The sequence below is a fragment of the Crinia signifera genome, chromosome 1 (assembly GCF_055691185.1).
Source record: "Crinia signifera chromosome 1, ASM5569118v1, whole genome shotgun sequence".
In the NCBI taxonomy this organism is placed as follows: Eukaryota; Metazoa; Chordata; class Amphibia; order Anura; family Myobatrachidae; genus Crinia; species Crinia signifera.
In genome coordinates this window covers 320,537,193-320,558,872 of record NC_139217.1, presented here as the reverse complement: position 1 = coordinate 320,558,872, position 21,680 = coordinate 320,537,193, and the positions used below count along the sequence as shown (strand labels likewise).

At 44.4% G+C, this 21,680-nt stretch overlaps 1 protein-coding gene across 1 annotated transcript in view; it reads right to left on the bottom strand.

Annotated features, from left to right (window-relative positions):
• Window positions 1-693: 693 nt before the first annotated feature.
• The window catches only part of LOC146029386 (kelch domain-containing protein 3-like), a 93,273-nt gene continuing 72,286 nt past the window's right edge, over window positions 694-21,680 (bottom strand). The window contains exons 18-19 of the mRNA XM_083158352.1: window positions 5,911-6,015; window positions 694-1,093 (exon numbers count right to left, since the gene is read on the bottom strand). Coding sequence (XP_083014478.1) covers window positions 989-1,093; window positions 5,911-6,015 — 210 coding nt within the window. The 3' untranslated portion in view covers window positions 694-988. The remainder of the gene's footprint in view (window positions 1,094-5,910; window positions 6,016-21,680) is intronic.

Genomic DNA, 21,680 nt, shown 5'->3' with positions numbered 1-21,680 from the left:
CCACCACCCAATCAGATGATCCTTAGCCCAAAAAAGGATCAAGTTTCCAAACAAGGAGTTATTAAGCCGATCTGATCTAAAAGCTAATGCCTATTTCCAAAAACCATAGTCTATTTGCAGTATTAGTGTACTTTTAACATTGGGCCCATTATGTGTTTAAATGTTTAGTGACCGTGTTCTATTGCTATTTTAGTGTATGTAGTGTTGTTTAAGTGTTTTTTAATAAATTGTTTGATCTTGTTTACCTTTGAGCGCCCCACGTTCTTTTTTTCCTACTTTGTTCTTTTGTGGAGGCTAGCAATCCTCCTACGTGGTGGCTGCAGGGTAACAAGCTACACCACCGTAGACCCTAGCGCCAAAGACAAATTTTCTAACACTCACTACCCCCCTGTATTCACTGGTAAAACTCCACACACACACACACACACACACACACACACACACACATTCCCCCCTGTAGTCACTGCCAACACTCCAGACAAACACTCACTACACCCCTGTATTCACTGGTAACACCTTAGCAACACCCTGACACACAAACTCCCCCAATTAACTAATACATTTATGGCTGACATCTGTAGTTATCTACCTCCATTGTCTTCAGTAGTTCTGCACCTGGTCTGTTGCATTCTCCTGTTTCTTTTCATATAAAAAGATTAACACAACTAGATTTGAATGAACAGTCCAGTTACTATATAGAACAGTCTTTTTCCTCATAAAATGTATTTAATTTAAGCAAGGTGAAAAGTATGTGAAAAACATGCTGCTGTATTGGCGTGTATTTGTTTTTATTTTCTCTGCGTAAAGTTTTACATAATTTTAGGTGTATTTGAAAATTAATGATCTTATGAATATAAAATGAGCAGCACAAACTGACCCTTTTCGGTGATAGATTGATAAGAAGTACAAACCGATTATTATAAAGTGAAAAAATAATGGAATTAACTTGCTGCCTTTACCACTGACATGAATGCATTTTTCAAAGACTTTACATTCCTTTGAACTGCTGCATGATGGAAATCAACTGCTGATTGCGTTTTTCAACCATTTGCTCTTCTTCTTTCAACTTTTTCTGTTGCAGAAGAATTTCTTCCTAAGGAGCAATTAAATACATTAGTGAATTATAATATGCTTGCATATTATACAGACTGTTTAATGGTTTTACATTTGTTTCCTTGCTAAGACTTAAGGTGCCAATACACAGGTCCCATTTGGGCTGATTGGGCCGATATATTGGGTGAAGTCGGCCAAAATTGGAGGTGTTTGCCATCACATGGGATCCGATGCCCGTGCCCATCGGAGCGGATGCTAGAGATCTTATGTGCAGCACATAAGAATAATCGGAATTGGACCATTCGCAGCATCGCATCTGATTTCATTTAAACTCCCCTGGCAGCTCCCCAGGAATTCTATTGCATGGGATAAATCAGAGATTGAGAGTAAGAGGAAGCATTATGGAAAGTGTCCATGTGTCTCCTGCCACAGACAGAGAGAGAAGTGTCCCGCGCTGTGTGCCTATAGGGAGACTATAGGGAGGTGGAGACCACACTCAGCTCAGCGTGTGTGTGCAGAGGAGCCCCCACAGTTCATCCCCTGCCCCAGCATTGACACCTGGATAGAGCTAGATCTGTCAGTCACCACCAATTTTAGTTCCCTGTGTGGTGCCGCACCGCTAGAGCCGCCATTACCTACACAGACCTACTACTACAAGTCTGCATGCTGTGCAGACTTCCCTGCTTGGGTAGAGAGACTCCCATTACCTCCATCCATCTACTGCAGCCACAGGATACAATAAGTAAAGTACCTGCACAATACACCTGTGTACACCTGCCTGTGATAAACCTAGCTAAATACTGCATACCTGATAGTTAACCATTGACCCTGTTAACTGTGCATTCTACAATAAACTATATTCCTGGTTAAGCTTCAAAAAGTGTGTTGTCTAACAACACCACAAGCACTGCTATATACTCTGTCAACAGTGATTACCTGTATGATGCTGCCTAACTACGCTTGCCTATGGAATTAATCTGGTATGCTGTGAACTGCTTTAGAAAATAAAGAACAAAGTCTTTATTTGAATTCCTGTGGTTCTAATTGGTTAAATTCCTCAAGAGAGCAGTGCATTCCCCCACATCCTCATTATATCACGGTTTTGCATGTCTCATAAAACCATTCAACTGTCCCGCTGAGGCACCTCAGTTTCTGGCCACCACCACTATCAATCCGAGTGCCTATTGTGTATTTAGCTGCCTGGACTCTGCCGTACATCAACGGAGGTGGCAGACTCCGTTCTAGCAAAATGGCTGTGCGTTCCACCGAAGGTGGAAGTATGGTTGTGCGCACTGCAAGGTCGCATAGGCTATTTATATCGCCATGCGTGCCACACAAAGCGAAACACTGTTTCTTCATTCAGACTAGGAGTCTAATTATCATGATCCAGCTCCTCTAAATAGATCATGTATCAAATATCAGAGGGGTGACTAATATATAAAGGAGCGGAGACAGTAGTGCACTTAGTTTACATATTCTCTATCAATTATCGATAATCGATGGAGAAAACTAATTATACACTAAAAAATACACAACATTTACACACAGAAAAAATTCTAAAGACAGAAAAAAATTGTACACAGTAGTCAATATTTCTACTAAAGGTCATCCCCACATAACACAGTTAATTACAGTTAATAGACAATAAATGCTGTCGTGCATGTCATCTGATGTCTTATTTTGAGACATCGCTCAGTGTAGGGGTTAGCTATTGTATTGCCCACTAACATCCCTTTACAGGTCATGCATCCCTTGCAGTGAAAGCAACCTGGTTTAGAGGACCTAAGCCAATGTGTGCCACAGGATGCTGGTTGTAAAGTCAGTCTCAATATCTATCATTTGTTTTTTATTTGAATTTCTCAGATAAGCAGTCATTGGTGGTCCAACCTTTGTTGATTTCAAGGTAGGGTTGCTTTGGATCAATGGACAATATTCTTTATAAATAGTTTTTGTGTTATCCGATGTATAAGTATCCACTCTCATCATCCGTTGGTCTTCATCTCTGCCACTTTTGCCACTTTTGGATATGGGATGTGTATACCAATATTTTGCCTTCTGTAGGCACCTCTTAACAACTTTAGGTGAGTTTAGGTGAGTTGAAGAAACCGCTCACCCATCTCCTGTAGCTGCTGGGTGGCACGAACCTCAGATGAATTAGTCATGAATTAGACCAGCCGCGAATCAAGCAAGTTGTGGGCCCAGGTGCAAAAATATGGTTTGTGTCCCCCAAACACACACACAATGAAAACCGCATAGTGTCTTCTTGTTTTGTTTACTTCAAATTTAAAGCCTATTACACATTATGCCACACACTGTATTGTCCATTACAAATTATGCCGCACACCGTAATGTCCATTACACATTATGCCAAACACAGCAATGCCCATTACACATTATGCCACACACCATAATGCCCATTACATATTATACCACACACCGTACTGCTCATTAAACATATCACACACCATAAAGCTCATTACATACTATGCCACATAAATGCGCTTTCCTACCTGCTCATTGCCAGCAGTTTACAAGCTCGATGCCTGGGTTTATATGCTCCTTGCCAGGGGTTTACATGTTCCTTGTCACAGGGGTTACATGCTCATTGCTCAGGAGGATTACATACTCAGTGCCTAGGGTATTACATGCTCATTGCCCAGGTAAGATAACATGGTCTTTGCCTGTGGATGCAGGCACACATCGTGCAGCGGTTCCAGAATCTGCACTTATGGGTAGGTGCAGGAAGAACTCTAGCATCTATGCTATTTTATGAGGGGCGCAGGGTCTCTACATGGGTAGAGACTCTGAGCCCCTGGGGACTGCCCCCGTAGTGCCAAATCCATAATTCCCCCATAGTGCCACAAACATAATGCCCCCCTGTAGTGCCACACACATAATGCCCCCCTGTAGTGCCACACACATAATGCTCCCCTGTTGTGCCACACACATAATGCCCCCCCATAGTGCCAAACGCATAATGCCCCCCTATAGTGCCAGACACATAATGCCCCCCATAGTGCCACACACATACCCTCTGTAGTTCCAAATACATAATGCCCAATGGTAGGGCCACATCCAAAATGCTCCTCTCCCCCCCCTAGTGCCACATCCATAATACCCCTGTAGCGACTGGGGGGAGTGGGGATGGAGCTCCCACAGCCAGGCTAAGGGAGGGTGGTCAGGGCCGTCACTAGTAATGTTGGGGCCCGGGACTGACCTTCAGCCCGGGCCCCCAGCGGCACCCCCCCTCGCTCACGCCGGCACCCTCCCTTTGCGCACCGGCACCCCGTCTCCCCCCCACCCCCCAATTACTATTACTTACCAGCGGTGGCGGCGGCGCAACATCTCCCAGGCTCAAGAAGTGGCAGTGCAGCATCTTCTCCCTTCTTCATATCGGGAGTCGGGACTCTGAGCACTCACTGCACATTGCAGCCTGCAGAACACCGAGCCCCTCTGTATCCTAGGCTTGGCGCTCTGCAGGCTGCACTGTGTATTGTGCATGCCTGGCTGCCGGCGCCAGGTGGGGGATGCATTGTGCGGGGGGGGGTGCCATGCCACTGTGGGTAGCTGCCCGTGCCCCTCCAGAGGCTGGGGCCCAGGACAGCTGTACCCCTGGCACCCCCCTGTCGGAGCTCCAGTGCCCGTGAGCAGGGGAGACAGAGCTCCTGCTGGCAGTTATGAAGGGTGGAGGGGGATGCAGCCCTTGCGGCCAGGCGGATGGGGATTATTGCGGAGCTCCCGCGGCCGGGCAGAGGGGGGGGTGGAGCTGCTGGCAGTAAGCAGGCTTTGAAAAAAAAACCAGCAACAGCGGCATATGTGCGGGCAGCAGTGTGCCCCATTAACTGCTTTGACCCTGATGCACTGCACCAGCTGCACCGGCAGTAGTTCCTCCCCTGCAAAGAACTCTGAGGAATTGTGATATGGGGAGACTCTCCTTAAGTTGTATCGAATGCTGACTGTTTGCCTGTAATAATGTGTTTCGATTGGTCGTCTTTCTATAAAGGGTATATCCCAATTTGTTGCCATCCTTGAATACTAATACATCTAAAAATTTAAGTTTATGGTGATGTATGGTGTGGGTAAAAAAAATTGGTTCAGGCACTGTGTTAAGGCCCCTCACCATATCCTCAAAAATATCCCTTGTTCCTGACCACACTAAGAAAATATCACCTATAAAACAGACATATGTAATCAGGTGTTCACTAAATCGTGTCACAATATGTCTGTGCTCATAGTCGGCCATATACAGGGTCGCATAAGCTGGGGCTAAATTAGAGCCCATGGCTGTTCCATTTGTTTGCATGTCTTACTCTGTACCATACATAAAATGACCTTTTGTTTGTACCAATTCAATCAGAGTCATCAAAAACTCAATGGGTGGTTGTGTGTATCCACTATTTGCCAGATGTTCTTTTATCGCCCTCATTCCCTCAACATGCCGGATGACTGTATAAAGCGATTGCACACCTAGGGTATGTGTGTGTGGGTCATATATATATATATATATATATATATACGTCCAATCAATACCGCACCCGTCGGTCTTTTCATCTATGAATACAAACATGTTTGTTTGTCTAGCCTGAGGAAGGGACAATAAAGAAGTCCCGAAATGTCGCTTTAAAAAGGAATGGTTATGGTGATCTTTATTCATAGATGAAAAGACCGACGGGTGCGGTATTGATTGGACGTGTATACTTTTACTTATACCGGCACCACGGCAAGAGATCCATGTGTGGGAGCTGGGACTTCGCTGTGTATATATATATATATATATATATATATATATATATATATATGATATATTAATATAATTGACATCTGTTCACAAATGTCCTGTTCATAGAATCAACTTACTCTTAGTTTACAGATTTCTCTCCTTTCTTTGTCATTTTCTTCAGCTCTTGCTTTTAGCCATGCTTCATTTTGTATCTTATGTTTTTCCAACATCTCCTGGAGTTCCTAAACATGAGTATATTGTATCAATAAGTACAGTAACATGCAGTATTTCTAAGTGTGTAGCTTGACCAACATAAACACATGACCAGAAGCATAAAATATGAGAGCGGCACCATCATTGGAGGAGCAGAGGCGGGGCAGGCAGTCAGATAAAATCATGCTCCTGCATTCAAAGCTGCTTCTCCACCCAGCACCCAGCAGCTCAACTGGCACTGGTCCTCTGACTCTGAAATGCGCAGAGCAGTACCAGGCTACATTTACAAGATAGCAACTGTTTGCAAACGTGCCGGGCTGCCAGCCATCGCACAATAGGATGTGCATGGTCTCTCTGTGTGTCCAGCGTGCAGACTGCAGTGAAGTAGGGGCAACTACAGCATCCGGACTCCGTGAACTGCTATTATTTTAGCAGCGGCGTTGCCTGCACCACTGCTTCACTCACATTCCCCTTATGGGCCCTACACACATAGCAATGTGTGTAGATGAGTGTTCTGAGATGTGTGCCTGTCAGGGAAAATGTTCACTGGTAAGAACACTGGCCACGACCCATTAATCGCCGTGAGACAACATCGCGCGAGGTCGCACACCTCTATGGCCCCTACATCGCTGTGTGTGTAGGGACCATAGTGATGCAGGCCCCACACACCACAATCTGCCGGCGATTACTAACCAGCATGCTTTTTCTGATCAATGTAATTAAATTAAGTAACATTGCTCAGAAAATGCCTGTATATGGCTACGTGTGTAGGGCACATTAGGGTGCCGGCTGCTGGGCCCTCATAGCCTTAGGTAATACCCCACCACTTTACTGTATTGTATTGTATCCAGTACACACACACACACACACTCTTGTATAAATAATATTTTGGGATACATACAGATGACCGGCAGTCAAAATACCCGATGGAGGGATGCCAACATGGGTGATATAAGTATGTTTACCTGCCCCCCAACACTCCCTCTTCACAGGCTAACCCTGACTCCCCCCCCCCCAGGCAGCCTAACACTCCCCGCTATGCCTAATCCTCATTCCACACCAATTATACCTAACCTCCTAATCCCACAGCCTAACCCTCCAATTCATGACACATCTAACCCTCCCTCCCCTCATTAGAACCTCTGCCCCAACCTTTCTATAAGTTCCCCCCTCTAATAAATAAACTTAACCCCCCTCATGGCCTATCATTAGGGCTTCCGGCTAATTTAGGTTCAGGATGCTGGGAAATAGGATTCCGGCACCCTCATCAAACTTTGCATTCTGGTCCCTGTCTCCTGGTGGTAGTTGGGATGCCAGTATTGTGACTGCTAGCATCCCATCTGCTCCATGCATCCCATTTCATATATATGTATATATATATATATATATATATATATATATATATATATATGTAGGAGAAAAAACCAGAAAGCGCACGATGTGATTATAAATGTAAAGAACACTTTTACTGTAGTAATATAGTCACATACATGTAAGGTTTAAAACAGCAGGCATGCAGAGGTATATTAACCCGGAGAAGCAGTTCAGGCATCAACACGCTGACACGAATAGCGCGGCGGCAGCTGAGAACTCCAAGCCGGGACCAAGAACAGATCAGACAACGTCACAGCGTCAACACGTCATCCAGGACCGCCCCAACGCGTTTCGTCATGGGATGACTTCGTGAGTTTTGGAGCTGTATACCCATCTATATTGTGGTCTTGACAAAGGGCCCTGTGAGGCTCGAAACGTCGACATACCGACATGAATATATGGTGACGTATTAAACCTTTTTAATTGCATCCTGAAGAAAAAGTCTGGTGAGTGCTCTTGTATTGGACTGTTTATATATATATATATATATATATATATATATATATATATGAAATGGGATGCATGGAGCAGATGGGATGCTAGCAGTCACAATACTGGCATCCCAACTACCACCAGGAGACAGGGACCAGAATGCAAAGTTTGATGAGGGTGCCGGAATCCCATTTCCCAGCATCCTGAACCTAAATTAGCCGGAAGCCCTAATGATTTCTTCATCCTGAAGAAAAAGTCTGGTGAGTGCTCTTGTATTGGACTGTTTATATATGGCTGTACCCCCACTTTGGATTACAACCTGAGACCTGCACCCCAGCAGTTGAAATTGTGGATTGTGAGTGCCGGCTCCTTTGTATATTTATATATATATATATATATATATATATATATATATATATATATAGGATTCAGTATTGAATCCCGGCCCCCCTTGCGGGCTCGCTGCGCCCGCCACGCACACTAATTTATTCTCCCTCCAGGGGTGTCGTGGACACCCCAGGAGAGAGAAAGTGTCGGCATTTCGGCGGTCGGGATTCCGGCGTCGGGATTCTGAATGCCGGGATCCCGACCGCCGGGATCTTAACTGCATCCCATATATATATATATATATATATATATATATAAGTCTCCGAGTGCCGCAAAAGCGGCACTCGGAGACTTCTCAGTGCTGAATGCAGCCAGTGCATTGGATTCTGTTCAGAGGCTGTGTTGGTTCTGATGAGGTATGGGATAGGCCCGAATTTCCTGGCATGGGTAAAGCTGTATTCCTGTGCAGTTACTAGGATAAATGTTAATGTGATCACTACTATTTATTTATTTACAGTTTCTTATAAAGCGCAGCAGATTTCGTTGCACTTTACAATAGTAGACAGTGATAAAACAAACTGTGTAACAACAGACAGACTTGGAGGTTAGAGGGTACTGCTGCAAGCTTACAATCTATATTACTGATTATTTTCTGCTGGAAATATGGGCCAGGAAGGAGTAGCCATAGTCCCCCCTGCTCACTTGCAATTGAGCCATTAGTATGCAGGATTAGATCCACCACTGCTATTAAGCGGTTTCAGATCATGAGGAAAATATTGGTTTAAACTCCAATGATATGATATTGGCTATGTTGCACTACCTACCTGCTCTCCGTGAGGTGGTAGAGAATTTTTTTTTTATTCCTGTGTTCATATTAACTGTGAAAAATTGGTGATATTACCATTACTGCCTTCTTCTCCACAGCTCTATATATTTGATTTTCCTCAAAAATGGTTTACTTCCTAGGTATACAAATTTCATACCTTACTACTAATTTTATTACTTTAAACTTATTTAACCCCTCAGTAAGATAAATTGCAAGCGAAGACTCGAGTTTGGCCATATGGTCCTTTCTCAGGCCATGAGAATGTTTCAGTTTTTACGTCCATTTTACAATTTTAACTGAGTGCTTGTTATGTAACAGCAACAGCTTGTTATGTAACAGAAGGTCACCGGCTGCATTGAGATCATTCAAAGCATCCAAGATGATGGAAATAAAATGTTCTACATTTATATAAGCCACTACAAAGACCTAATCTAATGCCTTAGAATTTAGAAAGGGCCAACTCTAGCTTCTCTAATGTAAGGGGTGCCTAAAACAATTTGTAGTAGTTAACAGGATAGAGTTGATAAGAGCTTTGGTATGATCATGAGTGAGTAAAGGCCCCCATACACTATGCGATTTTGGGACGATTTCATCCGATTTCGGCACTTTGTGCCAATAATCGGGTGAAATTGGCCCAAAATCGCAGGTGTGTGATATCTGATCCGATCCGATGCGTGGTCCCGTGCGCATCGGACCGGATCAGGGAGGTCGGCCGGTCAGTACATACGATCACGTCCGACCCCCCTGTATGCATATGCCTGCCCACCTGACAGGCATATGCATGCAGACACCGGGGGAGCAGTGGGGAGGGCAGCGGGTCCCTGAGTGCCAAGCTGGCGGCGCCGGTGAGTGCTGACCTGGCCGGGCGTTGATGATCATAGATATCAGCACAGCAGCGCTGCGGGATGGGACGCGCAGTGGCGGGTATTAGATTTTAAAATTCCTGTCAAATGACTAGCCGTTCTCTGATTGGCTGAGCTCTCAGCCAGCCAATCAGAGAACGGCCAGTCATTTGACAGGTATTTTAAAATCTAATACCCGCCACTGCGCGTCCCGTCCCGCAGCGCTGCTGTGCTGATATCTATGATCATCACCGCCCGGCCAGGTCAGCACTCCCCGGCGCCGCCAGCTTAGCACTCAGGGACCCGCTGCCCGCCCCACTGCTCCCCCTGATAAGAGTACCGCCGCCCCCTGACCCTCACCGCCCGCCCCCTGCACCCCGACATGTGATAAATCGCAAGCAATTTATCACATGTAAAATTTGGCTCATCAAGTGCCAAATTGTGTGTGAGCCTCCCGGGGAGCTCCTGGGCGGCTCACAGGAGAATTGGGTCCGACTTGTCCTAAGGACAAGTCGGCCTAATGTATGGGGGCCTTAAGGATAACACAGAAGCAGCAGGTACAATATAGAAGACTGGGCAGAGTGGCAAAGTCAATAGTAGGAACAATGCATGTCTTTACAAGGTAACTGCCCAGTTGACACCCAGACTCACTAATTTAATGGACATAGATAACTGACCAATCATGGAACCTCCCTCAAGGTGCATATGCAGCTCACAAATGCAAACTATTATCAATCACTAGATACACCCACTATTGGCCAACTGAGGGGTGAATATATTAAGCTCGGTAAAGCGATAAAGTGGAAGGTGATAATGCGCCAGCCAATCAGCTGTATTTAAAAAATAACAGGATTTGATTGGCTGGTGCGTTGTCACCTTCCACTTTATCATCGATTTACCCCTTTATCAGGCTTAGTACATCTGGCCCTGAGTTTTAAGGAGATGGAAGAGATGATGATGGACAAAGGTTAAAAATGGAAGTGACTTTTAATACTGAAGGCATGATTCTGGTTAAACAACTTTCCTCTTCATCTGAAAATACACTTTGCTCTAAGAATATCTGGGTTGGATGGAAAATCCACAATACAGTATCCTCATTTACACTTTACACAAAATAGTACCTAGTAGAGCCTTTTAGGTAAATGAGAAAATATCTACAGTGTATTTGAGAAAGATAGTACAAAAGCACCCAAAGTGCAATGGCATATTTACTTAAATGGAATAAAAAAATCCAGCTAACAAACTGAGCAATATTTAGTTTAAGATCATTGGGTAGGAAGGTTGCAAATCTTTTAAGGGCTCTCTGGAAAAGTTTAGTAAAAATTATAACCTAAATAACAAACCTCAATGAACAATATTTTACTCAATTATCTCAAATACTACACAAGATAATTTAACAAAAGATGGTTAAACTAGTAAACCCGCTCAAAGCAAAAGCTAGTCTGCTAACTTCTGTGTTTGTGCATGTGTGAGAAAGAGATGTAGTTTCACTCTCTACCAGCAGATGGCAGTATTTTGGAGACTCACGGACACTATATGTATATATATATATATATATATATATATATATATATATATGCCAAAACAGTTGCAAAAACACATGGATTTGTGGCAAACTCGCTGATCCACTGGGTTTTTGCTAATGCTCGAATTTTCGCCCATATGAAAAATCGGGGTACTCTTTACTTATCACGGCGCCCATCGCATTGAATGCATTGAATGCACTAAAAAATCGGGTGCGACGCGATGCCCGCGATTTCCCATAGGGAACAATGTTAAATGTCTCAATTGACCCGATTTTCCTGTTCAATGCCTCAATTGACCCGATTTTTCCATAGGAAACAATGTTAAATGGCCCACAGAGGCCAAATAGGCACACTGAAGTGTGAAATGGCCCCCACAATTGTTAACGCCACCCCACGATCAACGTGAACCCGAAGCGTGGCGAGCGGCGGCGGTACGCGTCCTACAACCTTTTCATACCCCCACTATCCACGTCTGCGTGGAGTTGAGAATAGAATAGTGTGGCGAGCGCAGCGAACCACCGAGCCCGAAGCATGGCGAGCGCAGCGAGCCCCGCGAGGTATGGAAGTCTAGGTGCACACACGCCATTTTGTGATAGTATGGCCGCCATTTTGGTTCGCAGAGTTGCGCAAATAAAGTTTCCATACCCGAGTATGTGTGACAAAGTGGACCAGAAGAGTAGACATACTATCACACATAAATTCATAATAACACACTTACACGAAATGAAATATAGTTAAAGGTTTAGAACGCCACACATAGCTTAGTTAGCCCTGCACCCATCTGTCTGTATCGTGTTTAGTACCGTTCCGTTCAGTTCATTATGCGAGGTATTCCGGTCATTGCGAATATTTCGCAATATACACTGCCCGATAGTTATGGACATAATCCATATTCCAGAGACAGTTTCTGTTGAAAGTAGGTAACAAAGGAAACTAGATGAAACCAGTTCTTATCCCTGCTGACGCCGAAACCATCAAACAAAGGACTCTTAAAGTTCACTCCCCTGCACCTAGTCAGACCAGGTGCAGCATCTAACCCCCCAATCACAGCTGAACTGACATACGACCTCCGACCAATGAGAACGGCCTTTGACCTCCCCTTTCTGACCCTATAAGATAGGCGACCCAGAGCAGCCAGGGTCTCTTCGGCACATCTACCTTCCCATGACTTTTCTACCGGACTATAGTTCAGCCCTGAACGATAGTGAGCTCTGACCGGACTGCACTTCGCATATTTGATGAGACGGGTAACGGTTGCATTAACGGTATTTATACTTATTGTATAGTTGGCTGGTTGTGTCTTGTATCTGTATTCTTCCCCCTTAGCAGAACCTGTTTAGTATTCATTGTTAGCATCTTGTATTACTTGTTATACCTGCATCTTCTATTCCTGTAACCCCCTGTTGTCCATTAGGGACTTAAATACAACCTTTTTATGGAGTTCTTATCTCCTTACTTCTATACTGTGGTTTGTGTCTGTTATTCGCATTTTGCGATAAAGGTATATTACGGACACTGTCCGATAAGGTATATTCGCAGATTAGAGACAAAGTACTGCGAAGGAATCTCTGATTAAGGTATTGGTTCTTGGTGTACATAATACAATAAAAGGTACGCTACGCTGCGCTACGCTTTGTTCGCTCGTAGTTAGGTATAAAGGGTACGTTGGTTGCGGACTTATTACGTAACCAGCACTTTTCACTTATTGTCACTCTGGTCATATTTAATCGCCATTAACAATTTGGGGGCATCGTCCGGCCGCTCCACATTCCAGAACTCAGTACCAGGCGTGCGACCCGACCTATACCAGCAAAAGGGTGGAAGTATTATCCATTGCTGGATAGGCCGGGTCCGCGGCGGTGCGGGGTTCGGGAAGTGCTAGCGTTAAACCCGGAGCACAATAAGTGAAAGCCACGTGTTTAAAGCATATATTAAGTGTTTAGTAAACTGTACTTCTGCCTGCCACAAGTAGTTTAACGGGGTATAGTGTCTTGGGCTGCTTGTTTATTATAGTATATGTACCACGTGCGATAAGGTTCGCACACGTGGAGTCTGTGTTTATTATAGTACATAGAGGATCCCCTCTGTGCAAAACTATAACTTTTATTGTTAGTTACTGCAAAACCAGGGACTCCGCCACGTGGCGACAAGTCCTGGGCCTTTTGCAGTAACGTAAAGCGTCTATTGTGTATTACGCAAGGTGCGCGCGCACGTGCCCACATCGGGAAAGTTTCGCATCTTTGTACGTGATTTACGGATTAAGTGCGGGATTTATTTCGCATCTTGATACGTAACTTTCGGACGGAGTTAAGGGATTTATTCCACATTTAGGCGCAATTACTGCGTATAGCGAAACCCGAGTGCAACCTTGCAAATACACTATAGAACACGTGGGTGGCCGATCCATCGGCGGCCTGTGAACAGCGCATGTACACACGTGGCTGTTCATTGGTACTGCACATGCAGCACACATAGGAACTCAAAGGTGAACAGTAATAAACCACTAGCCTTATTTAAACAGTATAGTAATATACTGCGAATGGGGCGGTGATTTAATAAAGAGAAAATAAGTTTTTTTTCTTTTTGTTCATTTTCTCATAAACAAGCAACTCAAGCATTATTTTAATAGATTCCTATAGCGTATTATAAGGGATTTATACCTGCATAAGTATCTAGTGAAAAGCTACCAGCCTGGGAAGATTTTCTGTACAGAAATATTTCAAATATATGCATAAGACCAAGGTGTAACCAGCGCCCAGTGTGAAAAATAACTGAGGCGAACGGGTGTGTGACGGCACGACTCAGCGCAGTGTAGTCCAGTGTAGGACAGTCCAGTTAGGACCGGGTTCACGTGACGACGTGCCCATAGGAACTGCCCCTTCAGTGGAATTGATTCCGCTAGGAGGGTACAAGAAGATACATCGGAACGCACTTGTTTCCGATTAGCTACTTTAGAAATCCAATTTTTGGGGGTATAGGAAAACAAGTTTGTTATACCCTGGAAAAATTGTGCCGCACCAAGCAAGTTGGCTAGAAGTTCGCTGCTAGTTGAAAGACTTGGTGATTGAGTACATTACCTCGCATTGTGGGCTTCACGCTTAATTGCGGAATAGTGTCGCTGTGTGGAGAAGTGAGTGGTTGGGGAGCTCTCAACTTAAATAACCCACCGATATCTATAAAGCTGTGAACGTTTATTCCTGTAAATATGGGTAATAACGGGTCACGCTGTGATAACGTGCAAGATAGGGAGGAAGCAAGCCGGCCAAAAGGATCGGCTGCTTTTATTATGTGCAGGAAGCACGGTGAACTCGCAGTTGTTTATCAAAGTAAATGGAGAAAAATGACACAAGGCAGCAAGTTAGAATTTCCCAGTGTTGGTAGCTTCGATCCAGAAATCTTATCGGCAGTAAAAGATGAAATATGCCTACTCTCCAGTCGTAAGGAGAGAGTGAAGCATATAAACATTCTTAAATTGTGGCAGAAGGAAGGACAGGAACAATGGGGAACCAGAGATCTGACAATGCAGGACATAATCAGCCACAATAAAAATGCAACCGTTACAACCGCTGCCACAATAGAATCAGCTCCCCCACCCCCATATGTGCCGAAGGGGTTAATGACTTATAAGAAAGACATAAGTAATAATGTATCCATTGCTAACTTGTACCCTGTTTTTACCCCCTATAAGCAAGATACAGATCCACAAGGGAGATTCCTGACATCAGCCATCCCTTGCGAAGCTAGCGGAAAGGAGAGAGAGGCTGAGACAGCCCAAGCTGCTGCTGCCGTTCTGGTCGAGGAGATGGCTGATGCCAGGAACACGATTGGAGACACAGGTAAGTACACACAACACAGCACAGAGATAGTTGCTCCTGGGATGTTGTCCAATGGTGCAGGGGGGATACAGATCCACCCTCTGCACACAGTGGAACCTCCTTGTGGACGGGGAGGCGGGGATGAGGTAATGCCTGTAAAGGATAGTGACATGCACAATACATGGACACGATTGGAACGTCATTCAATCATCAAAAATTTCCCTGATCCCAGCAAAGATCTGGCAAAGTGTCAGAAATTTGTAAGGGAGCGAGGAAATTCAGATGAGCCCACCAATAAGGATTGGCGATACATGTTGAGAGCTTGCCTCCCTTCACACATAGATGTCCAGAAGTTCATTCGAGACAGTGGTGTGGAGGGCGATAAGATTTTAACTGAACAGGGCAACCAGGAAAATATACACCTAATAAATATACAATTGGGTGTATATTTCCCAGCGACAGTTGAAAATACCCTAGGGTTCACCATCACACAGAAAGATGGTGAGTCCACCAGCGGATATTTCAACCGTGCTTTACAGGTGTTGCCAAAACACTCTGGTATCCCCAGCCCCAGGGACAACATACATCTTAAGGGAGGGATTGTCTCTGTGCTGATACAAGGTCTTAGGGAAAATCTGAGAACCAACATAGAAACCATTCACCCCAACTGCAGAAAGATGTCAATACACACTTTAAAGAAATCTGCTGTTGATCTGGACAAACGATTTATGACAGAAAGACAAAACCAAATAGTATGTTTCAAATGTGGAAACAATGGACACATAGCCAGACATTGCAGGGTAAATAACCATAGAAAACATAACACATATGTAAGTAACTGAGAGACACAATGGGAGAAGACAGGTAGGTCTCAACACATAGCCATAGCCCCACCTAGTAGCCAACGCCGCCCTAAGCATGACACATACATGCAAACAGGGAGTAGGACACACATACACCCCACATCCAGGTAACATAAGACAATATCTGAGGGAGGAGCCTCAGATATGGGTAAGTGGAATAGTTTAAATATAAAGTTTTTTTTGTACCTAACCCGTTAACAACATTCCCTCCTGGTCTAGGTTGTGTCAAGCAAATTAGTAGCAGCAATTGGGGTAACAGGAAAAATACAGCATTACCCACTGACGAAACCAGCAGATGTTACAAGCGGGCCTCTGCATGCCAAACACTCTTTTCTGTTGGCTGCAGCGGCCCGCCTAACCTCCTGGGTAGAGATTTACTATGTAAAATGGGATGTGTCATCTATTGCACCCCTGATGGGGTATCTCTGGACACTCCTAGAAATCTTACACAAGAAGTGCAAGATATGCTGGACAGTCCTCAGAGGCTAATGTTGTATTCCACTGTTATAGAGTCAAACCCATCTAAGGTAGCTAAAAACTACAGCACAAATACTGAGTTCCCTTTGAACTAAAGATGGGAAGGACACAGGATCAATGGCAACCATAGCTTCAATAGAAACCCTGTTAAAAACAGAAAGTATAGCGCCCCAAAGTACAGCTTCACCATTCGAAACCTGAAGTTGAGCTGGAAAAATACCCAGTGAAATAACAAGGTTCCCAAAAGAGAACTTTTAGCTAAATACCCCTAGACACAGCCCATAGTCACAACCACACTGGGAAACAGAAAGAAAGGGAGGGCTTACGAATCAGAACAGGAGTTGAAAAGGGTAAGAACCAAATAGTTGAGAGCCAATTCCCCCATAGTGCTAAATCCTGGCGTCATCAAAATAAAAGAAAAATGTTTCTGTTGATAATAAATGTACACATTACTGTCATTAATATTTTCTACCCTTTTTGAGTTTTTCTCTCTCTCTTTTTCCAATTTTTTTCTCTTTCCCCTACTCTTCTGTTCCAGAAACCCACAAATCATAGAAAAATAGTTCGAAGAATCTGTCGCACTCCCAGCAGAGAAATACCATTGTGAATATGCGGTACCCTGTAAAGCGAGTAGTCACAATATAGATATTTTTCAGTAAATCTTGAACAAAGTCCCAATAACTTTAAGCATTACTCCTAATGTTACCCAGGGCAACCACAGCCACCATCTTGTGAAAAGCAGTCCAAGAAATGCACAAAGCATTCCCCTTCTACAAAGAATGAAAAGGGTTGTAAAATGCATTTACATATAAATAGGTGCAATCACAATACCCATGTCTTCACAGACAGATGTGGATAATAAAGAAGGAGAAACAGGCCTGATTACAGCCTTTTGCCATGGGTAAAACTGACACAAGAGACCATGTGATTTAGAATATTAGACCTGCTGAGGGGGCGACAGATATAGTGACGTAAGAAACCTGGTGATGCCAGCCTGACCAATGTCGTACTGCAGTGTGCAATTAAACCCTATTATTTGAGCACTTCCTACTTGTCTACACAGTGTAGTTGCCATAGCACTACTGGTAAACAAAACTGAGAATGTGGTGTTGGGGTGTGTTTTAACTGTTTATGCTCCTCATATAGTCTGGACACTCCTAAAATTCTGCCTAAACATGTGAAAAATATTCATCAGCCAAGTTCACTAAATGGGAACTTGCATTGATGTTACCAGGAAAATGGGTGATATTGTAAACCCAGCAACACTCTTACCAGGTGTGCCCGCCAAAGGCAGAAAGGGTGGATTGGTGCTGAGGTTGCTGGAATGGTGGAATTTAGTGGGAGCCGAGACGAATATGATTGCATGACATGTTTGAGTCAGACCTTTTGCAGCAGGCCCCCAAAGGGTGGTAACAACCCATTGGAAGAGGTAATTCATTTTTTTTTCGTTCTTTCCACAACACCGAGAGGGAAAATTGTACACTGGCTATACCGTAATAGATGGAAAAGGCATAGTAGAGGCTGAACCCATTGGACGTCTCACTCAGCAACAGCAGTCTCATTAATAGTACTGCGAACTGAGAGAAAAACAGCCAATATTCATGCCGACTCCAAGTATGTTTGTTGGGGTAATACAGAAGATCTTAGGCCCTATGGCGCCTCAGATGTTTTGTTTCAGTAGCTGGCACTCCAGTGGCGCAAGCGTTGTAAGTTTAAAAGATTTCTGACAGTCACACAGCTGCCGGACAGAGTGGCTGTTATCAAGTGTAAAGGCCACATCTTCGATGAGGATTCAGTGTCACTTGATAATGAACATGCTGGCAAGGCAGCTGGGTGAGCCATGCGCTCTGCGGATAATGTTTGTGTCCCCCCCTGTAAATGTCAGTATATTCACATAGAAATACAAGATTTGTGTCCCCTGCAGGAGAAGCAGTCTGGAAGCCGAAGGGATGTGGACAGGAATAGAAAGATGGACAAGGAAAACCAGTGACTCTGAGAACATGCCAAACTGTCAGGACAGAGATAGCCCATGGCCTGACTTGTCTTGACAGGGGAGGTAGGTGGAAAAATTAGTCCGAAATTTCTGGCGTGCCCACAGACAGGTAAGACGACAGGATCATGCCTTACTTGTCTGGGGGGAAAGAAACTGCAACGGTTGTTCCCACAGAGCCATCTCCACATCCCTCCTCCAGCAGGATCCTCTGCAGGTAATACAAAATTGGCTTCGTACAGTCCACTCTAGAAGCATTTATTTATTTATTTTTTATATATATATATATGTGTTGACGTTTGTGTGTATAGATATAGCAGCCCAGAAGCACCCTTGAGTATGCAAGTATATTTATATATATGAAAGGTTTAAGTCATGTGTGAACCCTTAGGGACTGATGGTACACCCCATAATCTCTTTTTGTAGTAGTAGAATCACTCTCAGAACTCCACCTCATTTGTCCCCATCGAAACATTGCTTGGCGGGCAGCCACAGGTTATGGTAATCCCACAAGGAGATCCTAGACCACAAATGCAAGTGATGTATCCACACCTGGAAAACTGCAGCAAAAGGACTTTGTTGACACCTGTTGTGAACTGTCATAACCATGAACCAGGAGATGTTGTTGTTGTTTCCCCTGCTTTGCCATATACAGGTTGCTTGATAGACCTTTGGAAAGGACCACCCCAGATCTTGTTGACCAGCACTACCTCAATAACAAAGTCGCAGAGAGAGAGATTCGGGTACGTTCGTCCTACTGCCAAAGGAACAGAAAACCAAAAGGTCCTTACACTCGAGGGCGAAAGAAAGAATTCGCTAAGAGGCACCATTTCGGGAGGACTGGAGAGCAGCTAAGGTCAAGCAACCTGTACAAGCTACAAAAGGGACTGTGACACACCCCACTGGTAACAGGTTGGAAGGATCACTAACAAAATTTTTCCTTTCTCAGTTTTCTCTATTGTTGTGGGTCCTATTCTTGTCTCCCCCCCCACTATCCGTTATCTTCAAAATCAAGGATACCGCCGCCGCACTGCTGCCAGGCATTGGACGGACGATACAGAGTTCTGAGAGTGTGTTACCCATCCCAGTTTAGGTCAAGGTAAAATCTATAAACTTGACACATTACCCAGGACCGGATGTTTGATAGTGATAATACCATCATACTTAAAAGCATACCAAAAAGAGAGACAACAAAGAGTTCAAGGGTCTGTTGTCACAAACAATACCTACCAAAGGATGCCATATCTGAAAAAAACGTGTATATGTTGTAACCACCCCTGTTTTTATTTTTGATCCCAAAACTGTACATTATCCTTCGTGACCCTGAGTAGATTGTTCGATAAATGCGGCCCATCGTTTATCCATGATCCTGGATCGGCCGAGAGCAGATGGTTTACTCCCCTTATATGTTTAATTCATGTATCCCAATTTCTCTGTTAGGATTATGAATTTCTGTATTGTCGTGTGAAATGTTTTGTATTGTAACAGTTTTATATTTACTGTTAAAGGGTGGACTCATGGAAGTCTAGGTGCACACACGCCATTTTGTGATAGTATGGCCGCCATTTTGGTTCGCAGAGTTGCGCAAATAAAGTTTCCATACCCGAGTATGTGTGACAAAGTGGACCAGAAGAGTAGACATACTATCACACATAAATTCATAATAACACACTTACACGAAATGAAATATAGTTAAAGGTTTAGAACGCCACACATAGCTTAGTTAGCCCTGCACCCATCTGTCTGTATCGTGTTTAGTACCGTTCCGTTCAGTTCATTATGCGAGGTATTCCGGTCATTGCGAATATTTCGCAATATACACTGCCCGATAGTTATGGACATAATCCATATTCCAGAGACAGTTTCTGTTGAAAGTAGGTAACAAAGGAAACTAGATGAAACCAGTTCTTATCCCTGCTGACGCCGAAACCATCAAACAAAGGACTCTTAAAGTTCACTCCCCTGCACCTAGTCAGACCAGGTGCAGCATCTAACCCCCCAATCACAGCTGAACTGACATACGACCTCCGACCAATGAGAACGGCCTTTGACCTCCCCTTTCTGACCCTATAAGATAGGCGACCCAGAGCAGCCAGGGTCTCTTCGGCACATCTACCTTCCCATGACTTTTCTACCGCACTATAGTTCAGCCCTGAACGATAGTGAGCTCTGACCGGACTGCACTTCGCATATTTGATGAGACGGGTAACGGTTGCATTAACGGTATTTATACTTATTGTATAGTTGGCTGGTTGTGTCTTGTATCTGTATTCTTCCCCCTTAGCAGAACCTGTTTAGTATTCATTGTTAGCATCTTGTATTACTTGTTATACCTGCATCTTCTATTCCTGTAACCCCCTGTTGTCCATTAGGGACTTAAATACAACCTTTTTATGGAGTTCTTATCTCCTTACTTCTATACTGTGGTTTGTGTCTGTTATTCGCATTTTGCGATAAAGGTATATTACGGACACTGTCCGATAAGGTATATTCGCAGATTAGAGACAAAGTACTGCGAAGGAATCTCTGATTAAGGTATTGGTTCTTGGTGTACATAATACAATAAAAGGTACGCTACGCTGCGCTACGCTTTGTTCGCTCGTAGTTAGGTATAAAGGGTACGTTGGTTGCGGACTTATTACGTAACCAGCACTTTTCACTTATTGTCACTCTGGTCATATTTAATCGCCATTAACAGAGGGGAAGCGGATACCTGTGAAGCCCGCGAAGGGACGCGTTTACCTGTGAAGGTATCCGTATCCCCTCGCGGGGCTCGCTGCGCTCGCCACGCTTCGAGCTCGGTGGCTCGCTGCGCTCGCCACACTATTCTATTCTCAACTCCACGCCGACGTGGATAGTGGGGGTATGAAAAGGTCGTAGGACGCGTACCGCCGCCCCTTGTGGGCTCGCTGCGCTCGCCATGCTTCGGGTTCACGTTGATCGTGGGGTGGCGTTAACAATTGTGGGTGCCATTTCACACTTCAGGGTGGCTATTTGGCCTCTGTGGGCCATTTAACATTGTTTCCTATGGAAAAATCGGGTCAATTGAGGCATTGAACATGAAAATCGGGTCAATTGAGGCATTTAACATTTTTCCCTATGGGAAATCGCGGGCATCGCGTCGGTTGCGTCGCACCCGATTTTTAGTGCATTCAATGGCCGCGATGCCCGCGATTTTTTTACCTTCGATGCCCACGATCAAAATCGTGGGGGCCGTGCTAG